Source organism: Lathamus discolor, chromosome Z, assembly GCF_037157495.1.
Source record: "Lathamus discolor isolate bLatDis1 chromosome Z, bLatDis1.hap1, whole genome shotgun sequence".
Lineage (NCBI taxonomy): Eukaryota > Metazoa > Chordata > Aves > Psittaciformes > Psittacidae > Lathamus > Lathamus discolor.
The window spans coordinates 88,851,675-88,878,761 of NC_088909.1; the positions used below are offsets into that span (position 1 = coordinate 88,851,675).

At 35.6% G+C, this 27,087-nt stretch overlaps 1 protein-coding gene across 1 annotated transcript in view; it reads right to left on the minus strand.

Moving 5' to 3' along the window:
- CWC27 (CWC27 spliceosome associated cyclophilin) overlaps nucleotides 1-27,087 on the minus strand; it is a 127,392-nt gene that overhangs the window by 37,969 nt on the left and 62,336 nt on the right. The window contains exon 11 of the mRNA XM_065662354.1: nucleotides 8,568-8,659. Within this exon, the coding sequence (XP_065518426.1) occupies nucleotides 8,568-8,659 (92 nt within the window). The remainder of the gene's footprint in view (nucleotides 1-8,567; nucleotides 8,660-27,087) is intronic.

Genomic DNA, 27,087 nt, shown 5'->3' on the forward strand with positions numbered 1-27,087 from the left:
TAATGCATTCTCCAGTATACTTGAGTTTAGGACTAATTCTGCCTGTGGGGTTTTCTTGCACCTTTGACTATTATTCAGTTTCTGTCATTATAGCCCTGGCAGGCCCAAGTTCCTGAAGAGCCACTGTTTGCTTACAAGTCAGGTGAGAGTCAGGAAATATTTAGTAACCATGCATAACTGAACAGATTTGCTTACAGAATGAGCTTCCAGGGTTGGACTGATTACTGCGTTTTCAGTTTGCTAAAATGAAAAAAGCAACCATTGCAGAACAAACTTTCTAGTTCATTCAGCCAACTCAAATAGTAAGATCTTAGGAGTAATTTCTAGAGCTTGAAAACGTTTATTTGAAAGAGCAGAGCCCACCGATTTGTAAAACAGTGTAGATTTTAATATGCAAAAGTTTCTAATGAATCTTTTCTGAACTTTGGTAGTGTTTAGGCACACAGTCCCACTCTTAATCATGTTTTTTTTTTTTTCTAATGTCATTTGATTTTGAGCACATGCTTAGGATTAATACTAAAATCAAAGCTGGCTTACTTATAGCATCGCTTTTGTCCTCTTTTCTTTTGCAGACAGAGAGACAAGAGGAAAAAGCATTCACTTTAGCAGAGAAGATGCTGAATAGGGATGCTGGGTATTACTTGATGAGATTAAATGAGAAAAAAAGTGTAAATAGGGCAAGAAAACATAGAGGTTTGGACACGTGACACATTCAAGATGCATACTTTGGTACAATGCAGCTATATGATATATACTGCAAAATCTTCATGCTGAATGTATTTATGCTGCATAATTCCCAAACCTCAAAAATTTGGATTTCATTGTTTTCATGATGTTCTCAAGGGTGCAAACTCTGTTAAAGTTTCAGACTTCAAGAAAGCATTTGTCCATGCAAGACAGGACTTACAGATATAAGTGCCACTGACATTATGCAAACTTAATAATAAAACAGAATTAAAAGATAATCTTAAATTGGCACCCTTGCTAGATTTTGAGAGTTAAACACTTCAATCATCTGATTATCATACCACAACTAAAAGCAAAGCAGAAAATTGTTCATGCCTCAGTAGAGTTCTTGCACTTGGATGTTGGTTTCTACAGTAGTTGTTATGTTTCTCTGCTCAGATAGTATTTTGTAGCTTTTCTGTTTTTTTCATGTGTTAACAATTAAATTTCATCATCCCCACATTATCAGATAGCTTACAAACTGTTCTAACAAGAAAAAATACTACTTCTTAAATACTACTACTATTCAAAACCAGCATATGGTTAAACGACTGGGCAGATGGTATTTGTCTAAAGCAAATTTACTTGAAGCATATTCACAGGTTTACACTACAGAACTTTGAAAAGTGTATCTTTTTCACATATTTGATTAAGTACTTCAAAATGCTGAAGTAATTCAGCACTCAAATTATACTGTTTGATGTAATTTCTGGCATCACCTCAGCAAATGTCACATAAAAGAAAAACATCTTATTTAAAGTAAGGTCTTGACAGCAGTCTGGCATAGTCAACAATCTTATTCACAAATTGGAAGGCTGGTTATAATCAAACATGTACAGGGGGAATTAGCTTTTTTCCCTCTGTCCTGCTGCAACAATGTAAACACTTAAATTTTCACCCCTCAATCTTCCTTAATTACTCTAAACTCTGAATACAGGGAAAAAAAAAAATGTAGGCATAGTATGTGGCATGAAACATTTTAAATAGTGATACTAAATGAAATACCAAAACTAACAAAGATATGCAAGTGAATGTAAACTAGGTATGTCATGCTGCCATATGTTCATTAATGACCTCTGAAATCCTGATCCTGCAAAAAAGTCCAGTGTGACCAAAGCAGCCTTATTCTCACAGTTCTGTGGTCTTCAGTGAATTTCTCCTGCTATGGTCACAAGTTTTGGCTGAGACGCAGTTTTTATTAATCAAGCACAGAATCATATTAATGCAGTTACATAGCCTCTGAACTAGCATTTTTTCCTAATGTAGCCAGCTCAGGGCGTAGGCAGACACTGTGCAAGTGTCTCCACCATCTGCACAGACATACCTGATACAGCATGACACATCTCACTATCCATCCCACATTCCCCAAGAGGACAGGCAGAGAACAATGGAAAAAATCTCTTTCTACATGCACATTAATTTCCTAATAGCAGTCAATTTTAAATATATGCAATTTCTTATATGTAAACTGATGTGGAATAGGTAAACTGGCATACATTGGGCAGACTGTCTTCCATGCTGACAGCTCTACTGCACTGGTGAAAATCCAGGCCAATAAACAAAAAATTCTGAAGTGAGATATAATAAATGCTTTAACTTTGGGGCAAAATCACTTGCTTAGGTAAACCACTGTTTTTTACTGTTGTTAGATTTAATTATATTCAAACTAAAGTGTTTCTAAAGTCTCTTCTGTTATTCTTCACATGTAAATGTCTGTTTCACAGTAAAGGTATCCTTCATTCCTTTCACTCACTGTCTTTAAATACTTAAGATTCCACCCTTCCATCCCACTCCCTACCTAAATCAGGCATATCTTCAAGTATCTCCTAATAAATTACTTCATGCAGCCTTCTGCTAGTTTTGAGGGATGGAGGTTGTCCATTTGTATCCAATTGTTCAGCATCTTTTTTTGTGGTACAGTTAATACCTTTCCAGCAATGACCACAGAATTATACCCATGTAGTAAAGCAAATTCATGTTCAATTTGTTTTCTAGTATAGACCTCAAATATCTTTCCCAATTTCTTTATTTTATAAGTTTGTGCATTAGAATATTTTCCCTTAATAAAAAAAAATAAAAAAATTTAACATTTCAACATGAAAACTTATTTTCATTTACATTTTCCACACCTTTTCTTCCCTCATCCTAATACTTCCTGTACTACAATCTGGTATTTAGTGACATTTACTTTCATTACTGGATTACGAATAAATGGTTTTCTAACAATGTTTTTCCAATAGTCATAAGATCCAGTGTAAATGCACAGTCCTTTTTCAATTTTTATAACACAGCAACCATGAGTTACAATATAGTGAGGTAAAATTACACAAAGTGAGGCTTAAGATACAGTACTATGCTAATTTTATAAATATTTACAAATACTTATAACTCTTAAGTGTTTTGAGACCTTTGCTTAATAAAATTATGCTGCTTTAATTACTTCTCCAATATTGCCACAAAACAGCAGTATTATTAGGTTAGCAGTCAGAAGCTACTTTTATAATATACAGTCTCAATTTTAATCTGTATCTTCTTCAAAGCTGATGATTCAGAACTGAAATGTTCCAAGAGTCTTTAGAGAAAAAATATGAGTATCTGGCTAGGCAAAAAAGGCAAACTTCAGAAAGCTGCTTTCGGCTCCATACAAGCTATGATGAAAATAAAAGCTTTGTCCTATGTGCAAACAGATTCAAACAGTTTAAAAATTTAGGCAGTTATCTCTGGATCACTTTTGTATTTCTGGGTCACCTCTAGTTATACGGCTGAAATTCATTAAAGAAAGGAAAACTTTGGGTACTTCAATACTACCTAACAATATCACGAAACAGGAGCAAAACTATTACACTGAGGCCCTGATATGCTCACTATGTATTTTGGAGGCTATTCTATTTCAGACTACCAGTTGGAGCTAATCAGATGTGCCCCTGGAATGCATCCTTCCAGCATTGCTTCATCCAAAGTGCACATCTGGTCTGCAGTAAGACACTCATATAGATGTAACCTTTTCCTTAAAATTCCTATTAAAATTTCAACTTTCCTTGAAGTCTGCAAGTACTTTCACCCCTTACCAGAAATATAACTACCATGCACCTGTACTTGTTCTTTCCAACAGATGAGATATTCTGTATAATTTAAATGACAACAAATTGATAGACTTTTGAAAGACAACTGGAGAATGATTTCTAAAATGCAGCAGGTAAAATCTAGAAGTGAAAACTGACCATTTTAAACTTCATGTTAACAAACTTAAAAATCATAGTAATTAAGGAGAGAGACAGCATTATGGGAAGAGATACTTAGCAAATGCAAGTTGATGCTGCCAGCATTTTCATACTTTTTGACATCAGCTGAAGTCGAAACAAAGGCAGTCAACAGCAAAACATTAGGTAGTTTCATCACCTAATTAATTTTGTATTACAATATAATTTAAGCATGCTGTTTAATCATCAAAGGTTAATGTCTGAGAATGTTAGGTGGATTCAGATGTAGCTGATAGTTTGATATATTTTATTTACTTTTAAATATGAAAACCTAAGTTTTTATTTACTTTTAAATAATAAAAAATAAGATTCTCAAAAATGTGTTTCTAGAATCTCAGTTTTTCCTGTATGTCACAAATGTGAACCAAGTATCTCAAGGCACAGATTATGCTAATGTTTTTTAATTCCGAAAAGGCGGAAAGCTTCCTTACTGAACAAATTTTGACAGTAAGTTTATTTATTAAATATATGTACCTCCTTACTAAATAATCTATTTATGAAAGACAGTAAATGGGACTCCAAATGACATACAAAACATAACCTGCAAAATGCTGCAAAAGACACTTATGTACATTTTAAAATCTTTCCAGTATTTAAAAGCTCAGTTCCTCCCTCTTAGTCTGAATTTTGGCAATACTGCCGACAGAGCTGTTCTCCTGATAAATAAGCAAAGACAATCGGACTCCTGAACTTTTAAGGACAGACTAAAAAAAATTTACTTAAGCTTGAATCTCTACCTTGTGCTCTTTTGATTGCTGCTGGCTCTAAAAAAGTATTCAAAGTGAGAGCTGGAAAAGTATTTAGAGGTAGAAAAAACACTAAAGCATGGATGAAGAAAACCAAAAAGGTAAGCTTTGATTATTTACCTAGCTATTAACATATGGATTTTTATTTACCTAGCTATTAACATATGGATTTTATTAGATGCCAGAGAAATCCCTTAGAAGCAGGAATGGGAGATTATAAATCTTATTTATTTATAAACAAAACCTCTTCCCCAAAACTATTTGTGGATATCCTACAAAGCCATCCCTTTTGGCTAAACTAGCTATTCACAGAAAAGAATATGATCACAACTAAATATTTTGTTTACATGTTTTCCCTCAGTGATAATATTTTTAAATTTGTTATATTGGTGTTGTCAAAATACATGGTATTTATGGCAACTTAACAGCTATTTTATGCTACCGGTCTCAATAAGCATCCACAGCTACACAGAGGACCATTTATGCATTGTTCAACTAAATGTCTAATGAAAAGACGATGTGGTAATGCTCAGTGAATTCAGATATTTCACAATCGTGTTTTGATATCTTTTAAACATCTGGTGTTGTGAAATTCTATCTTAGCTAAACCTGTTCTTATATTTAATCCAGAATCCTTTATAATCCAAACTATACGCCAGTTATAGAGTATAACTCCCATCTGCCTATCAATCATCACCTTTAAGCACTACATACTCAATCTAGCTAAATGTAGGAACAGTTTCCTCTCCCTCAAGACTGTATCGATTCTGTTTGGTGAGTTCTTACATTTATTCTTTGGGTGTGGATTTTGTAAAAGTTGATTTGCTACCACCAGAGGATTTTTTTTTACTTCCTTTGATCATATGGTGAATTTCATTTCTATGTGCAAGACTTCCACAAAAAGAAAAATATCATCAGGACGTTGCCTTTCTTTTTCAGGGTATAAACAAAATAACTCACTAGATAAACAGTAAGTTATTTTAAGAGAAAGCAAAAGCAGAGAGAGTACTGCCTTAATGAATTATTTTGGCAGATCTACAACCAGTCCTTTAACTGTTTGATTTAAAGATGCCAAAAGCGATGGTAAATATAATGCTTTTGGTAATGCCTCCACCTAACTACTATCACCATTAACAAGATGCTAGTTTTTCCTTCCATCAAAACATTCTCTCTGGTCATACCTTTTCTTTTGATTAAGCTGTGCTTCACAGAATCTTGACAAACAGAACATTTAAGTCCCTCCCTCCCAAAAGCAGGATAAGTCTTTTCTACATCAGTCGTAAGAAATATTTGCCTGATTTGCTATTGAAAATTTCCACTCTGTAAGTCAACTATTCCAATACTTACCTTTAGGAAGTTTTCATTAACATTTAACCTACATCTCTTTAGTTACAACTGAAGGCAATTATTGTCTGTCCCCTCCACAGAGATTATATAGAGTAATTTCCTCCTGTGGTAGCCTTTCCCATTCTTGATGACTGTTAATATGTCGCCGTTTACAAAGTAATCTCTTCTGTAACCTAAATAGCCTCAATTCTTACAATCTTCAAATATTATGCTTTCCAGATCATCAGTCAGCTTTGTTACCCTCCTCTGTGCTCCCTTAAGATGCCTCACATCTCTTTTTCAAGTGCAACCACAAAAACTGGACAAAGGATTGAGGCTGAAGACCTGCTCAGGCTGAATAGAAAATTAGTCTCTCTTGCATACAAAGGTCCATTTTATATGTTTTACAGGACCCATTAGTTTTTTCAACAGCATGGCACTGTTGACCTGCTCTCATAATTCTACGTACCGTGTTTCCTAGAATTAAGTTGTTAAATGCTGCCTAACATCATCTTGTGTTTGTGCAACTCATAATTTGTGAGAAACATACAAATCACTCATAATAACCTTTTTTCCCCCAAGATCTTCCAAGGTAAATGTCGTTTACCTGAACCTGGCTTTTAACTTCCATGAACTAATGCAATCTACCAATCCAGCACAAAAATATCCTACCAAAAAAAAAATGGAAACACTTTTGTTACTGCATCAAATCAGTAAAAGCTCCAACATGGATTAGAGGAAGGGAAACAAAACAGAAATGTAAGTTTGCATTTTTCTTTATTTTTAACTTTCATCTTCCCCTTCCCTGTCCCATATATTTTTTTTTCAGTCTTCAAATTTAATAAAGGTAATCTGTTTTCTCCAGATCTAACAGATTCCCCAGTAATCTTGCTTTCTACTCTGATTACAAATAATTCTCTTAACGCATTTTGTTAGCGTTTTGTTAATGTTTCTGGGACTGCTTTAGCCAACTCCCTAATACGCTTCAGTGAATGCCATCAAGTTCAAATTTTAAGGCACGTAATTTAGCTAGGCAGCCTCTAGTTACTTGTTCTGTACCTGAATGCTTCCTTCTATGCCCTGATTGTATGTAACTGTATGATCAAAGTTAACCACTACACTAATACAGAGTGAAAACAAGCATTTAAGCTTATTTCCTATTTGTGTAGCCAAAGACAACCAAAGACTCTTCTTGCTCATTCATCTAATGTTACTGTATTTTCATTAATCATTTTGTCCTTCACCATTTGCATCTCATTTAATGTCTTTTTAATTTTGTCTTAATTTTAGAACATGTTTATTTTTAGAATTTTTAGTTAGGCACTCCAACAACTTGTTGAGTAGGTTCTTTCCTGCCATATATCTTTCTCAACATGCACTGGAACAGACCCCTTCCTGACCCCTTCTGACAGCAATCATAAAAAGGAAACCTGAGAATATCAAGATTATTTTCACCATTAGCTGTTATCTACAGAATTTCAACAGGTTTATTTCCTACCTGTTATTTATTTCGAAGGGAGTGAAAAAAGCAATAACCCTAGTATATAATCTTCTTTTCCTTGAAGAAAAGGTATCCTTCAAAACTATACCATAGTAGTGACTAAAAGTATTGCCCAAGTATTACTCTAACCTGTCACTGTAAAGGTGGATTTATTCAAATTACTCCGCAGAAAGTCCTGTGGCTTAACTGGCACCAGAATAGGAATAATATTTAAGTAATAGTATTACAAGTGCCATATGTGGCACTATTCGATAAATTTATCACACCTGTATATATGGACTATTCTACCTTTACTACACTTCTGCTTGCAGCTCTTTTTTTATATGGCCAGTGACAGCATCCATTATCTCACCAGTGAGTGCTTTTATTCATTCACTGATTGGGCACGATTCCTAGAAATTTTTCCGAGCTGCTACTTTGTAAAATTTGGTGCCTGATTTCATATACGAGTTCAAGATATTCTATTTCTAATTTTTATTAAGCTAAACTGTTATTCAAGAAAAAAAAAAGATATAAAATTTGTCTGACAAAGAAGCAACTTCCTGAATTTGAATTCCACTTGTGTCAAAAGGTGCATAAAAGTTTGAAGTCAGTAGCTCTGAGCTCAAAGTTAACCATCTGCATTTAAGCACATTTCCAAGTCAGAATGTTATGAAGACTTTTCAAGTCAAAGTTCAGAATAGGTATGTCCCCATCAAAGAATTTAATCATATGCTATGATACTTGAAATGCAGAAGCTTGCCTAACTACACAGCCGTAACTACAGAACATTTGGAAGGACAAATACTACCTCCTTTGAAAGAGCGAATGATACTTGTGCAATTTCTATACTGATATGCTCACATTACTATAATTCTTAAGGAAAATTAATTTTCTTGGAAAAAAAAAAGTACAGTTCAACAATACAGTGTCCATAATTATCCACATGAAAAGCAAAACTACCAAAAATCTTTAAAACGGGAATGTTAACTGGAGAGCTGCATAACACCTTCTAAACCATATTCTTACCTTCCTTTTCTTTGGGTTTTAAAGCTTCTTTTTTCTGCTTGGCTTCCAGCAGTTCACGTTTCAGCTGTCGCGCTTCTTTCCGTAACTCCTCACTGCAAAGAGAAAAATATTTACAAGAATTTAATCTTCTGGGAATGTAAAGCCACTCAAGAGAAACAGAATCAAAGTTAATGGTCAGTAAATCTCTGATATAAACAAAGAGAAAGTACTGACTCACTGATGCTAGGAACATGGCTTAAAAATCAATTTGAACCTACAAAAGTTCATATTTTCATTTGAAGAGACAACAAAAGAACACAACAGATGACTTATTTTAAAACCCTATTAGAAATATGTCAAGGGTGTGAAAGAACCGCCACTGTATTTTTAATTTAAATTGTAATATTTAACTATGAGAACCACACAAAGAAAACTTGAAACAGAGGCAATGCCAAATAAATACTACACGTGTTATAAAATTCCATTTACTGAAGTAAGCCATCCTGGATTTCTTAGACAGGCAAGGTAGTTGTTAAGTTTCAAAGACATAATATGTATATAAGCACAGACTATTGCATATGACAATTAATTTAATTTTACAAATAAAATAAAAATCAGGTGACAACATACAAAGAAGACATCAAATTTTGCAAGTCATAGTGCCAATATCAAACAAAATATCTGTCTTCACCAATTTGCAGTTTGGAAGGGACCCCTGAAGGTCAGCCAGCCCAGCTTCCCTGCTCAAAGCAGGGCCAAAAAGAAACAATGCCAAGAGCATTGTCCAGTCAGGTTTTGAATATCCAAAGATGGAGACTCCACAACCTCCCCAGGCAAGGACTGCTTGACCTCCCTCAAGCAAAAAAAGCTTTTTTCTATGTTCAAATGGAATTTCTTGAATTTCACTTTCTTATCCCTATTTCTGTGAAATGGTTATCAGTGAAATGGTTACCAGTGAAAAAGACTGATAAATGCTGCAATTTTTTTTCTGGTTATGGAATCTGTATTTTCTGCCTAAAAAAAAAAAAAAAAAAAAAAATGTGTTCTGGTTGATTTAGTATTCATCAAAGGCAATGAGTAGCAGAAATTATTACAATTCAGGAACATGGCATGCAAGCATCTCCCTGCAGCTGGTCTTAGGTACTTCAGTTCTCACCCGTAATACTATTACTCACAACATGACAACATGACAAGTTTTTAAGCAAAAACTTGGAATTGTGGGCTGTTGACTTCTTTTGAACTTCATTTTCATTTGTATGTATGCATAAATACCAAGCTTGTGAAAAGCATTAGAAAAATAAGACTGCCACTGTAAAGGTATTCAAACAATTGGCTACAGCAGTAGGTCTTAATTTTCAACAGCATGGCAGGAGCTACATTAAGCCACATTAACAGCTTTTATATAAGCCTACAGTTCTACTTTTCTATACTGAGAAGAAAATCACAGAAGTATAAAGAGATATTTTTAATTCAAGTAACTGTTTTTAGATAAATTGGGGATAGTATGGTAGGCAAGCTGCATTATAACACTAGTAAAGCATACTGCAACATTTTCTCATAGAAGTTGTACAGCAGGAACAACATTCAGTGTCGATAAATGTCATATGCTTAAAATAGAGAGACAGAATATAGCGACAGAAACACTGTTCTGAGTAACAGACCCTAACACATCAGAAGTTTTCCAGAGAGACGGACACACCCTCTCTTAGTTATCTTATGTTATTGTGGAATGACATATGAACAATGGAAAGAGATCTGAAAGTCCTAATTCCTAGAAAGCATTATTGTAAAATGTTTTTTCAAGCTCCCTCTATAATCAGTGCTAGGTCAATACAGGACTTTGATACTTGGCTCCTTATGGACTCTACACTTTCTACACTTTTCATTCATAGGCTCACTTTACCAAGTTAGGTTGATGAGACAGGTACCCAAAAAGCATGCATGCTAAACAGCAAACCACATGAAATGACCGGTAGGAAAGCCAGGCCATAGAATCATAGAATAGTTAGGGTTGGAAAGGACCTCAAGATCATCTAGTTCCAACCCCCCTGCCACAGGCAGGGACACCTCACACTAAACCATCCCACCCAAGGCTTCATCCAACCTGGCCTTGAACTCCGCCAGGGATGGAGCACTCACAGCCTCCCTGGGCAACCCATTCCAGTGCCTCACCACCCCAACAGGAAAGAATTTCCTCCTTATATCCAATCTAAACTTCCCCTGTTTAAGTTTTAACCCGTTACCCTTGTCCTGTCACTACAGTCTCTGACGAAGAGTCCCTCCCCAGCATCCCTATAGGCCCCCTTCAGGTACTGGAAGGCTGCTATGAGGTCTCCACGCAGCCTTCTCTTCTCCAGGCTGAAGAGCCCCAACTTCCTCAGCCTATCTTCATACGGGAGGTGCTCCAGTCCCCTGATCATCCTCGTGGCCCTCCTCTGGACTTGTTCCAGCAGTTCCATGTCCTTTTTGTGTTGAGGACACCAGAGCTGCACACAATACTCCAGGTGAGGTCTCACAAGAGCAGAGTAGAGGGGCAGGATCACCTCCTTCGACCTGCTGGTCACACTCCTTTTGATGCAGCCCAGGATACGGTTGGCTTTCTGGGCTGCGAGCGCACACTGGCGGCTCATGTTCATTTTCTCATCGACCAGCAACCCCAAGTCCTTCTCTGCAGGGCCACTCTGAATCTCTTCTTTGCCCAATCTGTAGCTGTGCCTGGGATTGCTCCGACCCTGGTGTAGGACCTTGCACTTGTCATGGTTGAACTTCATAAGGTTGGTATCAGCCCACCTCTCAAGCGTGTCAAGGTCCCTCTGGATGGCATCCCTTCCCTCCAGCATATCAACCGGACCACACAGCTTGGTGTCATCGGCAAACTTGCTGAGGGCGCACTCAATCCCACTGTCCATGTCAGCGGTGAAGATGTTAAACAAGACCGGTCCCAACACCGATCCCTAAGGGACACCACTCGTTACCTGTCTCCAGCCGGACATCGAGCCATTGACCACAACTCTTTGTGTGCAGCCGTCCAGCCAGTTCTTTATCCACCGAGTGGTCCATCCAACAAATTGATATCTCTCCAATTTAGAGAGAAGGATGTTGTGTGGGACAGTGTCAAACGCTTTGCACAAGTCCAGGTAGATGACATCAACTGCTTTACCCTTGTCCATCAGTTCTGTAGCCCCATCATAGAAGGCCAGCAAATTGGTCAGGCAGGATTTCCCCTTAGAGAAGCCATACTGGCTGTCACCAAGCACCTTGTTGTTTTTCATGTGACTTAGCATGCCATACAGGAGAATGTGCTCCAGATTTTGCCAGGCACAGAGGTGAGACTGACTGGTCTGTGATTCCCTGGGTCATCCATTTTCCCCTTCTTGAAAATGGGGGTTATATTTCCCTTTTTCCAGTTGTCGGGAACTTCACCTGACTGCCATGATTTTTCAAATACGATGGCCAGTGGCTTAGCAACTTCATTCGCCAGCTCCTTCAGGACCTGCAGATGGATTCCATCAGGTCCCATGGACTCGTGCGCATTCAGATTTTGAAGATGGTCTCGAACCAGATCCTCTCCTAGTACTGCTGCTATGCTGCAAGGTACTCTCTTGCTTCCCTTCTTCTTCCTCTTCTCGACACTTCCTGCAGCCTGGAAGTTGTCCTCCCTCCCTTAATACAGAGAGGTATTTCCAGAGCAGGTCTAATCTCTTCCCCTGCCTACTTACCACCATTTTAAAGGGCCGAAATGCACAAGTGGAAAAAAAAAAGTAACATGCAACTACTTTCTTGCTTCCTGAAATGGCATTGCCAAGTTGCATACAAAAGCAAAATGTTATTTACTTCCTAAATTTCTTATTTCGAAAACAGAAATGTAGCTTTTTCTTTAAAATGCTAATCTTCTATCTCCAAAGTTTGTGAAGAATGTTTCTGAGAAATTGCTTAAGTACCAAGCTGGATTTCACCTTGAAGAAAAGTCTAGACAACAAAAACCAGACAACACGGACCAAATTTCTTACTATCAGTAATTTATTTTTATAGCTTTTGAAAATAAATTACATTTTGTAGTAAATAAAAGCAGTAACATTCCAAATACTGTCTAGGACTAGCTCATATGTGAACAACAGCTTTTAACTTTTTATCTTAAGTAGCTTAGCCTAGTTATTTTTCTACTGTTACCACCATCTCTTAATAACATAACCCTCAGTATATTTTGCTGGCTGAAGTTGGAATGTCCTGGAATATAAAAGCTGTTTAACAATTTTACCAATAGGCTTATTGATTCTAGGGCCAAGCACAATGGTCATAACTGTCTCAACTATCTCAACCATATTCCAGATCAAGCCCAGAAATAACTCCGTGTATATATATGTGTATATGCATGCATGCATACAGTAAATTATATAATCTTTCTGAAGATAAGAATTGTAAATCAGACTCTTTTTCTCTAAGTAACATTGCCAAAACTCTCTAGACGACTTAGTTGTAAGAAGCACTGAGAGAAAACCAAAAAACCTGCCTACTGAAGTATAAAACTAGAATGAAACAGCAATATCAAAAGCATTATTAATTTTTTCTACTTATTTCAGAGTTGACTGAAATCAGATTATTCATTCTGCAGGAAACAAAAAAATCCAGCCAAGCTGTTTCAAAACAAACTGTGTAACTCCAGAATTTTCAGATTACTTTCTCAGACCAAATAAAATCATTTTATCTAGAAATTTTCAAGTGAAATCCAGTCTAGGAATCCCTTTGAATTTTTGGTTCAACTGTAGCTCGATCTGATAGGTCTGTGCATCAATCTGATAGGACTGACAGGAACACCAGAATCTAGGAGCTAAGACAACTTGGGTAACTTGAGGATGAAACCTAGTGTACCCTAAAGACACCATGCATGGTAAAGGCAACAGCTTTCCTTGTAAACTATTTTTATATTTTATTAATGCACGATCAACAAACACCTCTACACTGTTACCGTGTAACCACTCAGGCTTCTCTTTAGCAGACAAGTAATTTATACTTTTTAAGCGATCCTTTTAAAGAAAAGGATGTTCTCCTAGCTTTAATCACTTCTGTCTACTTCAGAAATCCCCACAGTATTTCCACAGTCCTTTTGGATGTGGACTTCAGAATTGGACATGGGTCTCTGAGTGGAACTGATGGGTTCCAGCATTCCTGTAAGACTCTGCTGATGGTTACTTACCTTAGTTTTAACTCACCAACGAACATCCATCTCAGCACTGAGCACTCGCATTACTTTCCACAATGGCTCTAAACCAACCTCTTAGTCACTTCTTTCCAAAACATCATTCAGCAGTTGTTCTATAATGCAGCTACAACCTGCATTTCTGGTTTCCAATTGTATAACCTGGGATTTAGTTGTATTACAAGGGTTTTTATAACGCATTGTGGCCACCTAGGTATTCAATACAAATAATATGCAACAGTCTGTTTTCATGTACCTTATTATTTTCTTATAAAGACTTTTTAAAAATAAGAATGTCAGTGGCTTTTAAACAAATATTTGACACGAATATAATAAACACTGTACCAAGTCAGTTATTTTTATAAATCAAAAAAGTCAAGCCTTTTCAGACCTGTGTCATCCCCTCCCTCCAGTTTCCCCAAAAGGCAACATAGTTGTCTGCTACCTACAAAATCACACTAACCAGCATCAGTTACAACTGTAGTGTATTTGAGAACTGATTAGAGAAATAAACACAAATTGTGACTTTGGCATAAGTGACCATATGATTATACTTGCTATGCACAAACACAAAACCACCGCTTTTTCTCTACATACACATATGTAAGTACTTGTATACTCATTCACACCAGTATATATAACTGGCTACAGCTAACAAAATACATATGACACACAGCCACAAGTAAGACAGAGAGAGAGACACAGTGCCATTTTCAGCTGTGATTTAGGTTGTGTTCAATTGTGAGTGGCTGTATATACTCAAACCTGTGATTTAGATATTCCTCATCCAGTGATGACAAAGCTTAGTAGATGCTAAAATTCACTTGGTATCTATATTTTGATTGTCTGAAAATTTTGCCTTCTATTCATTTCCAAATTTGTCCCAACTCCAGTCTAAAATTCACTACAATTCAGAGTATTCACCCCTCCCCATTTAAACTTCACCTAGGCCTCTTAAAGGTGCCCAAACTGCTTGAGGTTACTCTAGCACATAGTCATGCACTGATCCTGGTACAAGCAATATTAAACAAGGCCACATTCTTCCAAAACTTAAGTAATTAGGTGGTGCAAAAACCATAGATAGCCTCAGAGTCAGAGCATTCCCCAAGATAAATGTGAATTTATAATGGAGGAACCATTCACTGACTGAACAACTGAAAGTTTACAGTGCATTCTGCATCATTGGACTTGGTGTTCTTCTAAAAGGCATGTTGCAGTTGAAACAAGAATTAAGTCTAGGAAGCACTGTTTTCTGCAATAATGAGCATATTTTTTTTCTTAATGGCAAAGCATGTTATTTCACTTCCTGTTTTTATGATACTATAATTTTTTTTTTTTTTTAAAGGCCATTTCCTTTCATTTGCTTTTTTCTCATTCAGCAGCATCAGACAAAAAACTACTAACTGGCTATCCTTTAATAGTAAAATCATTTAGTAAGTATTTTTCAATGTAAATATATCAGAACAAGAAAAATAAAACTCCAAACAAAAAACTCTTACGCATTTTACAGTCATTTTAAAATCTTATGAATAACAAAAGCATGTCAAAATTGTAACATATATTTAATTTTTACATGAGCAGCATCCTTTAACATCTTAACAAAATACAATGAATACTGAAATACTTTAACACTGCTCATGTTAGCTGCATAGCTGAATAAATTATTCTAATTTAAGTTCAGATAAATCAAATAAAAATTAAGCTGTAGTACAATATTACCCCTTCATAAAATGAGCCAACAGCCTGAAAAATAATCCTAGATTCAATTTTCTCTTATTACAGGCAGTCACATTTCTTTCCCCAAATATATTAATTCCATGAAAAGTAACTTAAATTTATTAATGATAATTTTTGCCTGTTGTATCATTACCAAATATGATTTATGTGGAAAGGTCATTCTAGAACTGACAACTGTACACCTTAATAGTATTATGGACAATGAAAATGAATACCTATTCAGACGACAGCTTAGCATGGTCTGTCAGTGTGTACTTTCAGCCAAGAAAGCCAGCTGTATGCTGGGCTGCATCATAAAGACCACGATCAGCAGTCGGAGGGAGGTGATTCTCCCCCTCTACTTTGTTCTCATGAGACCCCACGTGAACTACTGTGTTCAGCTCTGGGGCCACAACAGGATGGACATAGACCTGCTTGCACAAGTTCAGAGGAGGGCCACAAAGATGATCAGAGGGCTGGAGCACAGGTTGAAAGGTTGTTCAGCCTGGAGAGAAGGCTCAGGGGAGATCTTATAGCAGCCTTCCTGTACCTAAAGGGGGCTCACAACAAAGCTGGAGATAGACTTTTAACAAGGACGTGTGGTGATAGGACAAGGGGAAATGGCTTTAAACTGAAAGAGGAAAGATTCAAGTTACATATTAGGAAGAAGTTCTTCACTGTGAGGGTGGTGAGACACTGGAACAGGTTGCCTAGAGAAGACATGGTTGCTCCATCCCTGGCAGTGTTCAAGGCCAGGCTGGATGTTGCTTTGAGCAAACTGGTCTAGTGGAAGATGTCCCTGCCCATGGGATGGAGGTTGGAACTAGATGATCTTTAAGGTCCCTTCCAACCCAAATCATTCTATGATCATCACTTTTAGTTTCTGCTAGAACACTCCTGAAATATGCGTAATATTCTGCTTAAGAATTTCAACTCTAAGTTAAAATAGAAACAGTATTTTCAAACAAAGAACTCTAGCAGTATACTGAAACAATGTAAGTGTCATGCTTGTACAACTAAGATATTTGCAGAATGTGTGGAAGAATCAAGGGAAATGTCTGCTCTATAATGTTGGTTTTGAAGCTTATTCTGATATACCCCCTTCTTTGGGTTACCTGTATACTACACAGTTCCAGGGATGGGTGGCAAATTCCCCCATTTGGCATGTAGATCTAAGACTTTTCTAGGGTTCAAAAATCTTTTGTCTGGATTACATTACTGTTCATCTCTGGCACTGCAAGAATTTTACAACTTTGAAAATGAGAATGAAAATTAGGGGTTTGGACTACAACTGTATATTTTTGCCAGCCTAGTTTTGCTGTAGAGTCAGACATACATCTGTCGTCTTCTCCAAACGATACATCACAGTCATATTTCAAATAAAGATATGATTTAAAAATCATGGAAGACATATTCAGCAGGTCTTGACATTGCGAACTCGTAAATGAAAAAATTTAATATAGTTGCTGGACCGTTTTTGGACACCTGTGCTAATGCTAACAGTTAATGCTGGCTTTGACTTTAACAGTACTTTGAGTATTACAGTTTGCAAGTAGCATGTAACTCTTTGTTTAAAAAAACTTCAATACTGAAAGAGTCAATGGATGAATTGCCATTATTTATGTATTTTATCTAAGACTACTGCAAGATTTCAATGCTGAACTCTAACAGGAGCAGCATGCTTATTAAAGACTACATGGGCAACCATTACTGTTTTTCCATTTCATAAGCCCGAGTGTAAATAAACATATCACATCATTAATAAGATAATTGGCACTTTATTTTGATGTAATTATGCATACTGGACTATACACTGTATGTCAGCAGTCTCAGTACTGGGCAATGAACTCTCACAGACTGAGACTGATGAAGAATGTTACCATTTTACTCTGCTGGGAGAAGCTCAGCAAAATAGCAGGGCCTGGAGACTGAGCATGAAGCATGAACTTACACAAGAAGAAGGAAGATATTAACAGAGAAACAATATAATTCATTACAGCAACTAAGACAGATGGAGAAGGAAAAAAACCCCACAGTTTTCAGAGTACATGAGCTCTTCTTCAGCTAGTTTATTTTTCTTCTACAGTTTGCTTAATAAAAGGTATTAACTTTCCTTACAAACTTTCTTCACTTACGTTGTTCAGACATCAGTTACACTGCCAGAAAATGCAGATGTATGCACAGGAGCATGTATAGAAGTATATATCATGGTTTCAGCCTAAGGCTGATTTTATGCACTTTCTGTACTTCTATGTTCACAGCAGATTCTGGAACAGATATGAGAACCTAGATTTTCCCAATGTAAGAGAAGAACCTAACTTCGGCTAATGTAAGATAGGCAACACTGTTAAACTAAAACAAACAGAAAAACTGGAGGAGACTGAAGGCACCTCTCATACAGATCAATGGTATGTTTATCTGGATTGAAAATGCCTAGCTTTATCTTTGATAAGAAATGCATTTGTCTTTTTTTGTAATAGTATACCACAATGGTCCCTCAAAGCTGTTGTAACTAAGAGATTTTCCTCCTCCTCTGACACTTCCAAATGATGGCTTACAGGATGAGTTCTTGTTTTAGTTCCTTACTGCATGATCCTATGACTGTTAAGTTTCAGCCTATTTCTATCACTCAAGCTTTTGGGATAATACAAATTTCCATTAGGACATTCCTATCTCATTAACATTGCAACTTTGTACTATCTGCAAGCTTTTTCTAATAACTTTGTTTTGTTCTGGTTTTTTTTTTTTTGTTTGTTTTTGTTTGGTTGGTTTGGTTTTTGGTGGTTTTTTTTTTTTTTTAGTTTCCTATATTTAAGATATTACTGAAAACCTGAAGTAAAAACTATCCTAATAAATTTGACCAAAACCAATAGCTGCTGTTTCAACATATGTTGGCCTCTAAGCAACTTTTTACCTATTTTACAGTTCTTGTTCCGTATTTCCCTCTCCCTCATTTTAACCATTTCCTACAGATTAATCCAGAGTAAGTTTTATCATATACATTTACCCAAGAAAAATGTTACTTTTGCCCACGAAATATCTAAAGACATGTTAGTTAATCAGAATCTCTTCTAGTAAACCAGTTCAACACATTTTTCTATTAGCCACTAACAGTTGCCTTTAATTATTCTTACTTTCAAATCTAGACCACTGTATTTTATACTGTTTTGCCATCTTAATCAAACTAAATCCATACATCAATCTCAAAATTTAGAAGCGTGGTTTCACCAGATAAATTAGACAAATTCTAAATGCTACTACTAAATGATTTAGATGCAACATGGATGCTTCCTGTAAAACAAAAAAAGTATTAGATGCAACGCAAAGCTTATAGAAAGGGACAGAAAGTCGAGGAATTAAACTGTGTGACTAAACAAGGCTTAAGAGATAAAACCTAAAGCTAGGGTTGTCAGAATAGACTGCAGAAGGTCGTATGTTAGATGACCTATAAAAGGAACTATGATGAGTTTTAAAGAGGAAACAGCTGAAGGTATTAATGTTAAAATGATTGAATTAACTAAAACAAGAAAACATAAAAGCAGCAAAAGGTCACTAGGTCACACGGGATTAAAGGGAATAATAAAGTAAAATAAAACCACTGCTGATAATATAAATGATTGATTTGTATCAACTTTCTCAAAAGATGCTAGTGAGATAACTCAAAGAACCTGATTTGATCTGGACATAAAGATGAGACAAGACCATAGAAAGAGGTGTCAAAAGGAGTGATATCAGCCAGTAAAAGCATGATGAAGCTCCAGAGTAAATCCTCTGGAAGGAACTCAGGAATGGCTGTTCCACTAACCTTAAAACCAATGTTTCATTGGACGACTAGTAAGTAACAAACACCGTACCTTTTGAGCAAATGGGATGATGAAGGAAAGCACAGGAATCGCCATGGCAGCTTCTGTCAAGCAGTTTTAAGCAATTAATAAAACAAACACCATCTTGAACAGTGAGTTTCTATGCTGTTTCACTAATCTAGCAGTTTCATTACAACACATTGGTGAATGTGTCAATAGACAAGGCAAACAGCTTTAGATGCTTAAAAAGTCTTTATGATGAGCTTTTTAAAAAAGAAGAAGCAAATGGTGAGAAACATTGAAAACAAAGCATACGGTGAAAGAAAAATAGCCAAACTGAGACAAGAATAATCAATTACCTTTCAGTGAGTCAAAGATCATAGTTCAAATTAAATACTATGAAAAAACTGAGTGAGGTACATGATAACATTTCTGGAAGATCCAAAATCAGGAGGTCAATCTAGTCCAGACAAAATATACAGTGATTTCTCATGGTTTTAACTCAGTAATAGAGATTGTAACAAATGGCCACAGTTAGAGTCTCAGAAATTCTGCTCTATTCTCTTACAAAATCGAAGGAGACTCTGTAGAGGGAAATCCTTGTACGCCTTACACAGCTCTATAGAAATAGAATGAGTTCGTGAAAAGCCTCTGAACGTTACTAGTGAAAGCTCAATGAAGACCTCTAATAATATGTAGTTGTGGAAAACAATAACATAAAATGTACGCTTACTAAGGAGAATAATACGAAAAGTATTATTTGCTACAAGAGACAGACAATATTGATCAGTTTAGAATATGATAAACGAAACTGGATATCCCATGTTAAAATGGCCAACACAGTAATACAGGAAAATCCAGAAAGGCTAACAAAGATTATTCCCATCATGAAACATTGCTCCTGACATGAGTATAGAGCAAAATGGAACTATTCATTTCAGAAAGAAAATGAGAGGAAATAAGAAAAAGGGTAGGAAAAATAAAAATACTGCATATGTCTAATATCTGAGTCAAGGAGACACCCAGTAAAATCTCAGTAATTTAGAGAAAAAAAAAAAAAAGATAAAAGTATCTTCTACTCTTCAGGTTAGACCATATAATTATTTTGTAGACAATTTCTTTGGTGTAAAAGCCTTCACATTATTAAAAGGATCTTAGGCATTTACATGAAAAGCAGAAACATCTATTTACAACCATTAACACTAACAATTAATTTCAGGAGAAATACAACATTTTCTTCCTTGGGATATTCTAATTATAAATCAACTGATGTGTATTGCTGATGGATTCCTCTCCCACTTTTCTGAGGCAAACGGTCCTGGCCACTTGCAGCCAATTCCACTTGCAGATTGATACATCATCAGTGGAGGCAAAGACACTTAGAACAGATGTGTATGCCTAATAGAGATTTTCCTCTCCAAGTCTCACTCTGACTCTCCATTTTATGAGAAGTGCAATGAGTGCTCACCATTATTAAGTACCAAAATATTTACATCAGCATCAGAGCCTCCAAAAAAAAAAAAAAAAAAAAAATAATCCCCAAAACATACTGAATGATGGAAATAGCTTTCTACATACTCTATTAATGCCATTATACCTGAGGACATTTTAAATACCTAAATGGACAGGTTAAACTCAGAGCACAATATATGCCAATTACATATCACTATTTCTTGGAAACTGATTAGAACATTTGCTCTGAGTTTTGCCTGCTGTTTCCCAACATCTGACAAAAATTTATAACAGATGGAAATGATTGCAAAGTGAGCAGCACTCCCTCCATGTTCTCCATTCTGCTGATTTAATCACAAACACACTGAATCTGATAGTAATGAAACAATAGACTTGTTGTTGATGAGATCACCAAATGATTTCCACAAAACTATCAGACAACGTAAAATATAGTTACCACAGACATACAGAATCCTTTTCTGACCTGCCATATCACCTGTCTATACAAAACAGTAAATTCTGTCCCATGAGCAGCCTGAAATAAAAAAATATTCAACTTTGTTTGATTTGCAATTATTATATTGAAAAGCCAGATACAAAAAAGACAATCTTGCCAAAAATGTTTCATAGTTAGCTGGCTGAGACATTTCTAAATTTCAGCATTCTTCCCTATTATGAAATGGCAACATTATTCCCAAGTGAGTCTGCTCTGCAGTCTCTATATAATGCATGTTTTAAACAAACAAATCATATTCAAATGCTCTGCTACTGCAAACTACAACTGAGAACTCCGAGTTCACAGTAGTTAGTAGCTTTAATGATGTAAAAAAGGGCTGGGAGTTAAGCATGTGCTGAGGTGTTTGCAGGATCAATGCCAAATTGTCTGAAAGATCAACTAACATTCTACTCTACCTATTGTATTCCTCCACAAGCAAGTACAGATTCTCTTTTTTACTGACTCAAAATAAGCAGATCTCTGAAGAGAAACAAAATAACTTAATTCTTCTAAAACCTCAACATTACATAAAATTGCTTTTCAATACATAAAAATGTCATCAACAATGTTACTTTAAAGACTGATTTGCAGAATGTTGTAAGTCTAGAAGCAATCACTGAGCTGCACTCAATGCTAACAAAATTCTCCTCTTTCCAATAGTTCTATCTGAGCCTCAAAGGATCCAACAGGGTGATTCAAGCAGACTGAGGATCCTTCCTGGCTGTCCTCTTTTCTAGGAGAGCCTCAGATCCAGACAAGAAAAGAGCAAACTGGAAAGAATTTTTCTAGCAGCAAGAAAAAACCCTAGCTGGAAAACTGCCTTTCATAAGCCCTCTTCTGTCACATGAAGGGACCACATGTACACGATGAGACAGGACAGGGATGCAAGACTCAGCAAAAGTCAAAAGCCAGGATTCCCACTGTCAGAACAGTTTTGCCTGCTTACATCATACTTCGCAACCAGGTATGAGGTGGCTCCTGAAGACAGACTGCTAGGTAGGGCTGGACACTCTGGTAGCAGTATCCGGCTCCTTGCTTCCCTTTTCTTGTTTAAGGCAGAAAACACAAGCACACACAGTAAATATATCAATTCAGGGAACTGATCTTCACAGATGCACTGAACAATGCATTCACAATAAGCCAAGTAATTATTTTGGAAATTCTCTGTCTCTGGAAAAACTATGCAGCTCACTCACCAGTCAACCACCATAGCTCAGTCTACAACTGCTTCTATATCAGAGCACAATGGTGGTTAAGAGGACCTTTTAAGAGTCCCTGTGCCTTATTTTTGTGATCCCCTCCATATAAATATGCTGACAGAAGGAGCACACCATTTGCAGCTGGGATTTCAGTGAAAATAGGCCATCAAGTCCCTCTGGTTGTCCAGTGCATGAAGAGATCTCTAATGTCTTACCGCTTCCAAAGTCTGCTCATGATTCAGAATCCAAGTATTACAGACAGGATTCCATTAGAGAACCTGGATATGGACATTTTGTATCAAAGGCAAATTAAAATATAAATAGAGATTTGAATGAGCCTGAAAATGGTATCTAAACAAATACAAGATAGAAATGTCTTCAACCAAATATAAGCTACAGGTGTTATTCACTATGTTTCATATGACAAGGACTTGCAGGTACAAAACGAAACTGTAAGACTTCAGATTTAAAATAAACAAAGGGAAACACCGTCCACACTGCTTACGATTAAACTGAGGAATATATTGCCACAAGACATCATACAGTATGAACAAGTTCAAAGCAGCCAGACCTATTCACGGAAGAAAAATACACCAAAGAGCATTAAACACAACAGGCCAAATGAACTTCGAGACTAAATAAGTCTTACACTTGAGACTGTTTGAAACCGGAAAAGTTCCCCACTAGTATCTTAGAACTACCCTGCTTCTGGCCACTGTCAGAATCAGGATTCTTTGGCTAAATGGATCTTTGATCTAATCCAGAATAGTTTATTCTTAAATCAATTATGACTTCTAAACCCCTGACATTTATTACTTTGACTTAGCAGCACATAAGCATGGAGTGATATTTTCCATACTGGAGAGGTCAGTGTCTAAAGGTGCACAAATATATTTGCCTTTTTTTTTTTTCTCCTGATTTTTGGATGAAAGACCTCTTATGTAAAAATATTCCTCAGAGAAAGAAATCTGTCATTTTCTGTTTTTGAATGGGGGAAAGTAAGCTTTTTCACAGCTCTAAGAAAGAGCATTCTTTTTTTATGTAATTGGAAAAGCTTGATATAACTTTGAAAGCAAAAACTGTAAGGTACGTAAAGGTAAAACAAAAAGAAAAAAATTAATAATTTTTATGTAATGCATGAATGGTTAAATGAAGAATGAGTTTACTAACCATCAGATGGATTTTGAAATATAATCAAAGCCTGACTCAGTATTTAGGACCTGTGTGAACTTCTTCCATATTGAACAGTTAATGCATAACCATTATGCCATAGCTGATATAGTTATATCCATAGCTGATATCCAAATGCCTGAAGACTACAGAATTAAGTACACTGTTTGCACAAATCAGAAAACCTTCCCTACATTTCCTCAGTATGATCAAGTATGTATTTCAGTATGCCTAGTATATTTTGTAAAACTAATTTTTTAATTTCAACCATACAATTAGTCACAACAATCACTAACATAATAGTTTCATAGTAAGACTGCTGAAAACTAATTCAGGAAATTTAAGTGATAGTTGCCACAGCAGCAATTAAATTCTGAGAAGTCTGTGAAGAATGGAAAGTAAGGTATATTAACTCAGAGTTACAGAACCACAATCTGAGCTCTAGGTTATTTTAAAGAGTATTTAAGCTGATTTGCTCCCACCACTGATGAATTTCATATTCTTACAAAGTAGCTCCATCTCTAACCTCCTCCCTTTACCCATTACTTCTTATGAGTCTTACATTATTATCTCACATCTGTATCTCAATTAAACATGGACTGGCCAGGAAAAACATTTTAAGAACTCTTCAGACTGAATAAAAAGTATTTTTAAATTGAGCTAAAGCAAGTCTTGGAAATTCAGATCAAATATCAAAGATATTTTATTCTTGCACTAGATCTGACACTGGACCTGAATCACATGACGCAATAAAAGCTCACTTCAGATGTTCAACTCACTCCCAGAAGTTACTGGAAACAATTATTCTGATTGAAAAAGCAAAGCAGGTAATTGACTAATAATGAATATTATAATATCAAATCTATTTTATGATGCTCAACATTATTTTAACATAGAGATAACAGATTGGCATAACTGACCAAGTTAATTATTCTGCTACAAGCACAATCTCCAGCTCAGCACTTTTGTACTTTGCTTTACATGCAAATAATTCCACTGTATTATTCAAAGAACAATTTAATTCCATAGAATCATAGAATAGTTAGGGTTGGAAAGGACCTTAAGATCACCTTGTTTCAGCCCCCCTGCCACGGGGAGGGATGCCTTATATCTGTACCTTAAAATGAAATAAAATACTAAAAAAATTAGCGAGACTGTTAATTGTGTATTACATAGACTTAAAATGTTGAGGATTAAACATTTCCAAGTAATTAGCTGTAAGCATGCAAGTAAAGCTAAGCTTGTATTTGAACATTTGTAAGGCAGGTGCAAGCTGACATGCATTTTATCCCGTATATAACTACTTTAATCAATAAGTATCCTGCAATTTTCATCTTTCTAGGTTTCAATCAATTAAATTTATGTCATGACTGGTCTAATTTATTATAGAACAGTTGTCTAAATTTTATACTGAAGCTGACATAGATAATATTTTTACATTTTGTATCACACGAACAATTCTTGTAACAATGCCATCACTGGCATCAGTTCAATCAGTGCTATAGAAATCACTTATCTGTCCTGGGTCAGCCTAAACCACAACATATATATATTTTATTATGAAAGTAAAGTCATATTTTTATTATGTGTAAATACTGTACTTCATTAAAAAGAAATCTGTACTTCATTAAAAAGAAAAATTCAACTGCTCTACTATTGCCAAAATAATATACCTATATAATATACCTCATATGCTATCAACAGCCAACATAATACTCTTCATACAGTATCAATATTTTAACATGTTTTACACTTTATAAAGTAATGCAAATTATTCTTAGTACAGATGAGTTCCATTAAAAAGACAAGAAAACCAGTGCCACTGTAACAATAATAAAATACTTCTGTGACCTGCTAAAGACAGTGCTGTCTTTAGCCTAAGAAACAATAAATTAGTAACTGGAGTAGCGCATCCCTACCTGTGGAACGCAACAGGTGTGTGGCACCATGAACAATACTTTCCACAATGTTCCAATTAAATACATAATGTTACAGGTGAATCTTTGTGAGAAATTCTCAGAGTTGGTAGAAGTGTAATTGTTCAAAAAGCTCTCAGCATCAAACGTTATCTTACCTCTAAACTGCTTTAAGTTCACATTTATTTAATCGGCTAAAAATATTGAAGTTTACCAGCAAATCAATAAAACTTAGTGTTTAAGAAGTCAAACAGACAGTTGAAATAATGATAATACCTGCACTTAGAAATCAAAGAATGCTTTTTATAAAAGTGTTAATTTTCTCACTAAAATTAGAGGCAAAGAACATTCATTGCAAGTCAAGATCAATGAAGAAAAACAATTCTATAAAGAAAAAGATAAAGAGATCATAGCAAGAAGTAGTCTTCATGGAACAATATAAAATAAAAAAAAATTGCCAATAGTCTTTTTACTAGGGTCCATCTTCTGGTTTAGTTTTTATATTGCACCTGTTATTCACTTCTAGAATAACAAAGGTTACTGGAACATAAAGATTCTCACAGTCTTCAACACTACAGCTCCCTTATACCAAAACAAATAAATAAAAAATGCAATTTTAATATGATTTCTTTCCATCATAAAATGCACAGATAAAAATGACACATGTACAATAATTCAGGGATTTCTTTTTACTTAAAAATTCACAGCTACTAACAGAAGTATTAGCTACTTTTATAAGTATCAGCATTTTGGGATCTGGCTTTAATTTATTAATTAGTCATTAAAATATTTTCCCTGTTTTTACTTAACTACTAACGATTATCACTAAATACTCTCAAATAAGGAATGCCAGTTGAAATATTTTTATATAAAAATGTTTTATATAAACTCTCTTATGGCTCTTAAGTCAACCACAAATCAAATTTTCACAACAGCTGTTGTTTCAAAACTGTAAGCACTTTGATGGTTGTAAGCTAAAATCAATAGCCATTCCTCATTCAAGCTACCTGTATCAGAATCTTAACCTAAACTTGTATCTGTTATAGCTTGCAATTTCCCCAAAACACTTACTTTCATTTTTCGTAGAAAAAATATATCATTTGCCTTGAAGAATATAAATTAATGGATTTAAGAAATACTTCAGAGTTACTAAACTAGTGAGAAGAATGGAAGTTTATTCTTGAAGTTAACAAGTAGGCATTAGATGGTACTCAAAGAGGGAGTTTGTTGTTGCAGTTTTTTGTTTTGCTTTGTTTTTTAATTTTACAAAAAGAGAAACTTGTATGTGACTGACGGCTACAGTTAGGAGGCTACAAAAGGACAGCAGGGGATTCAGCACATATTTTATTAACTCAATTTTCTTTTCAGCTTTGCAATTCACCTTTAAAATAAAAGCTTAGATTCTGCTGAAAACAGCAAAATTTGTGGAAAATCCATGGGGAGGCTCCAAATCCTTGGGATTTGTGGATTTTCTGTTTGAACAGATTTTTATTGTTCCTGTTGGTTGCCCTAACACTCATTTTCAGGCACCAGGCAGCTTGAGTTATGTTATCTGTGGGCATTTAAACAGTACCAGCAGGTAGCTTAACTTT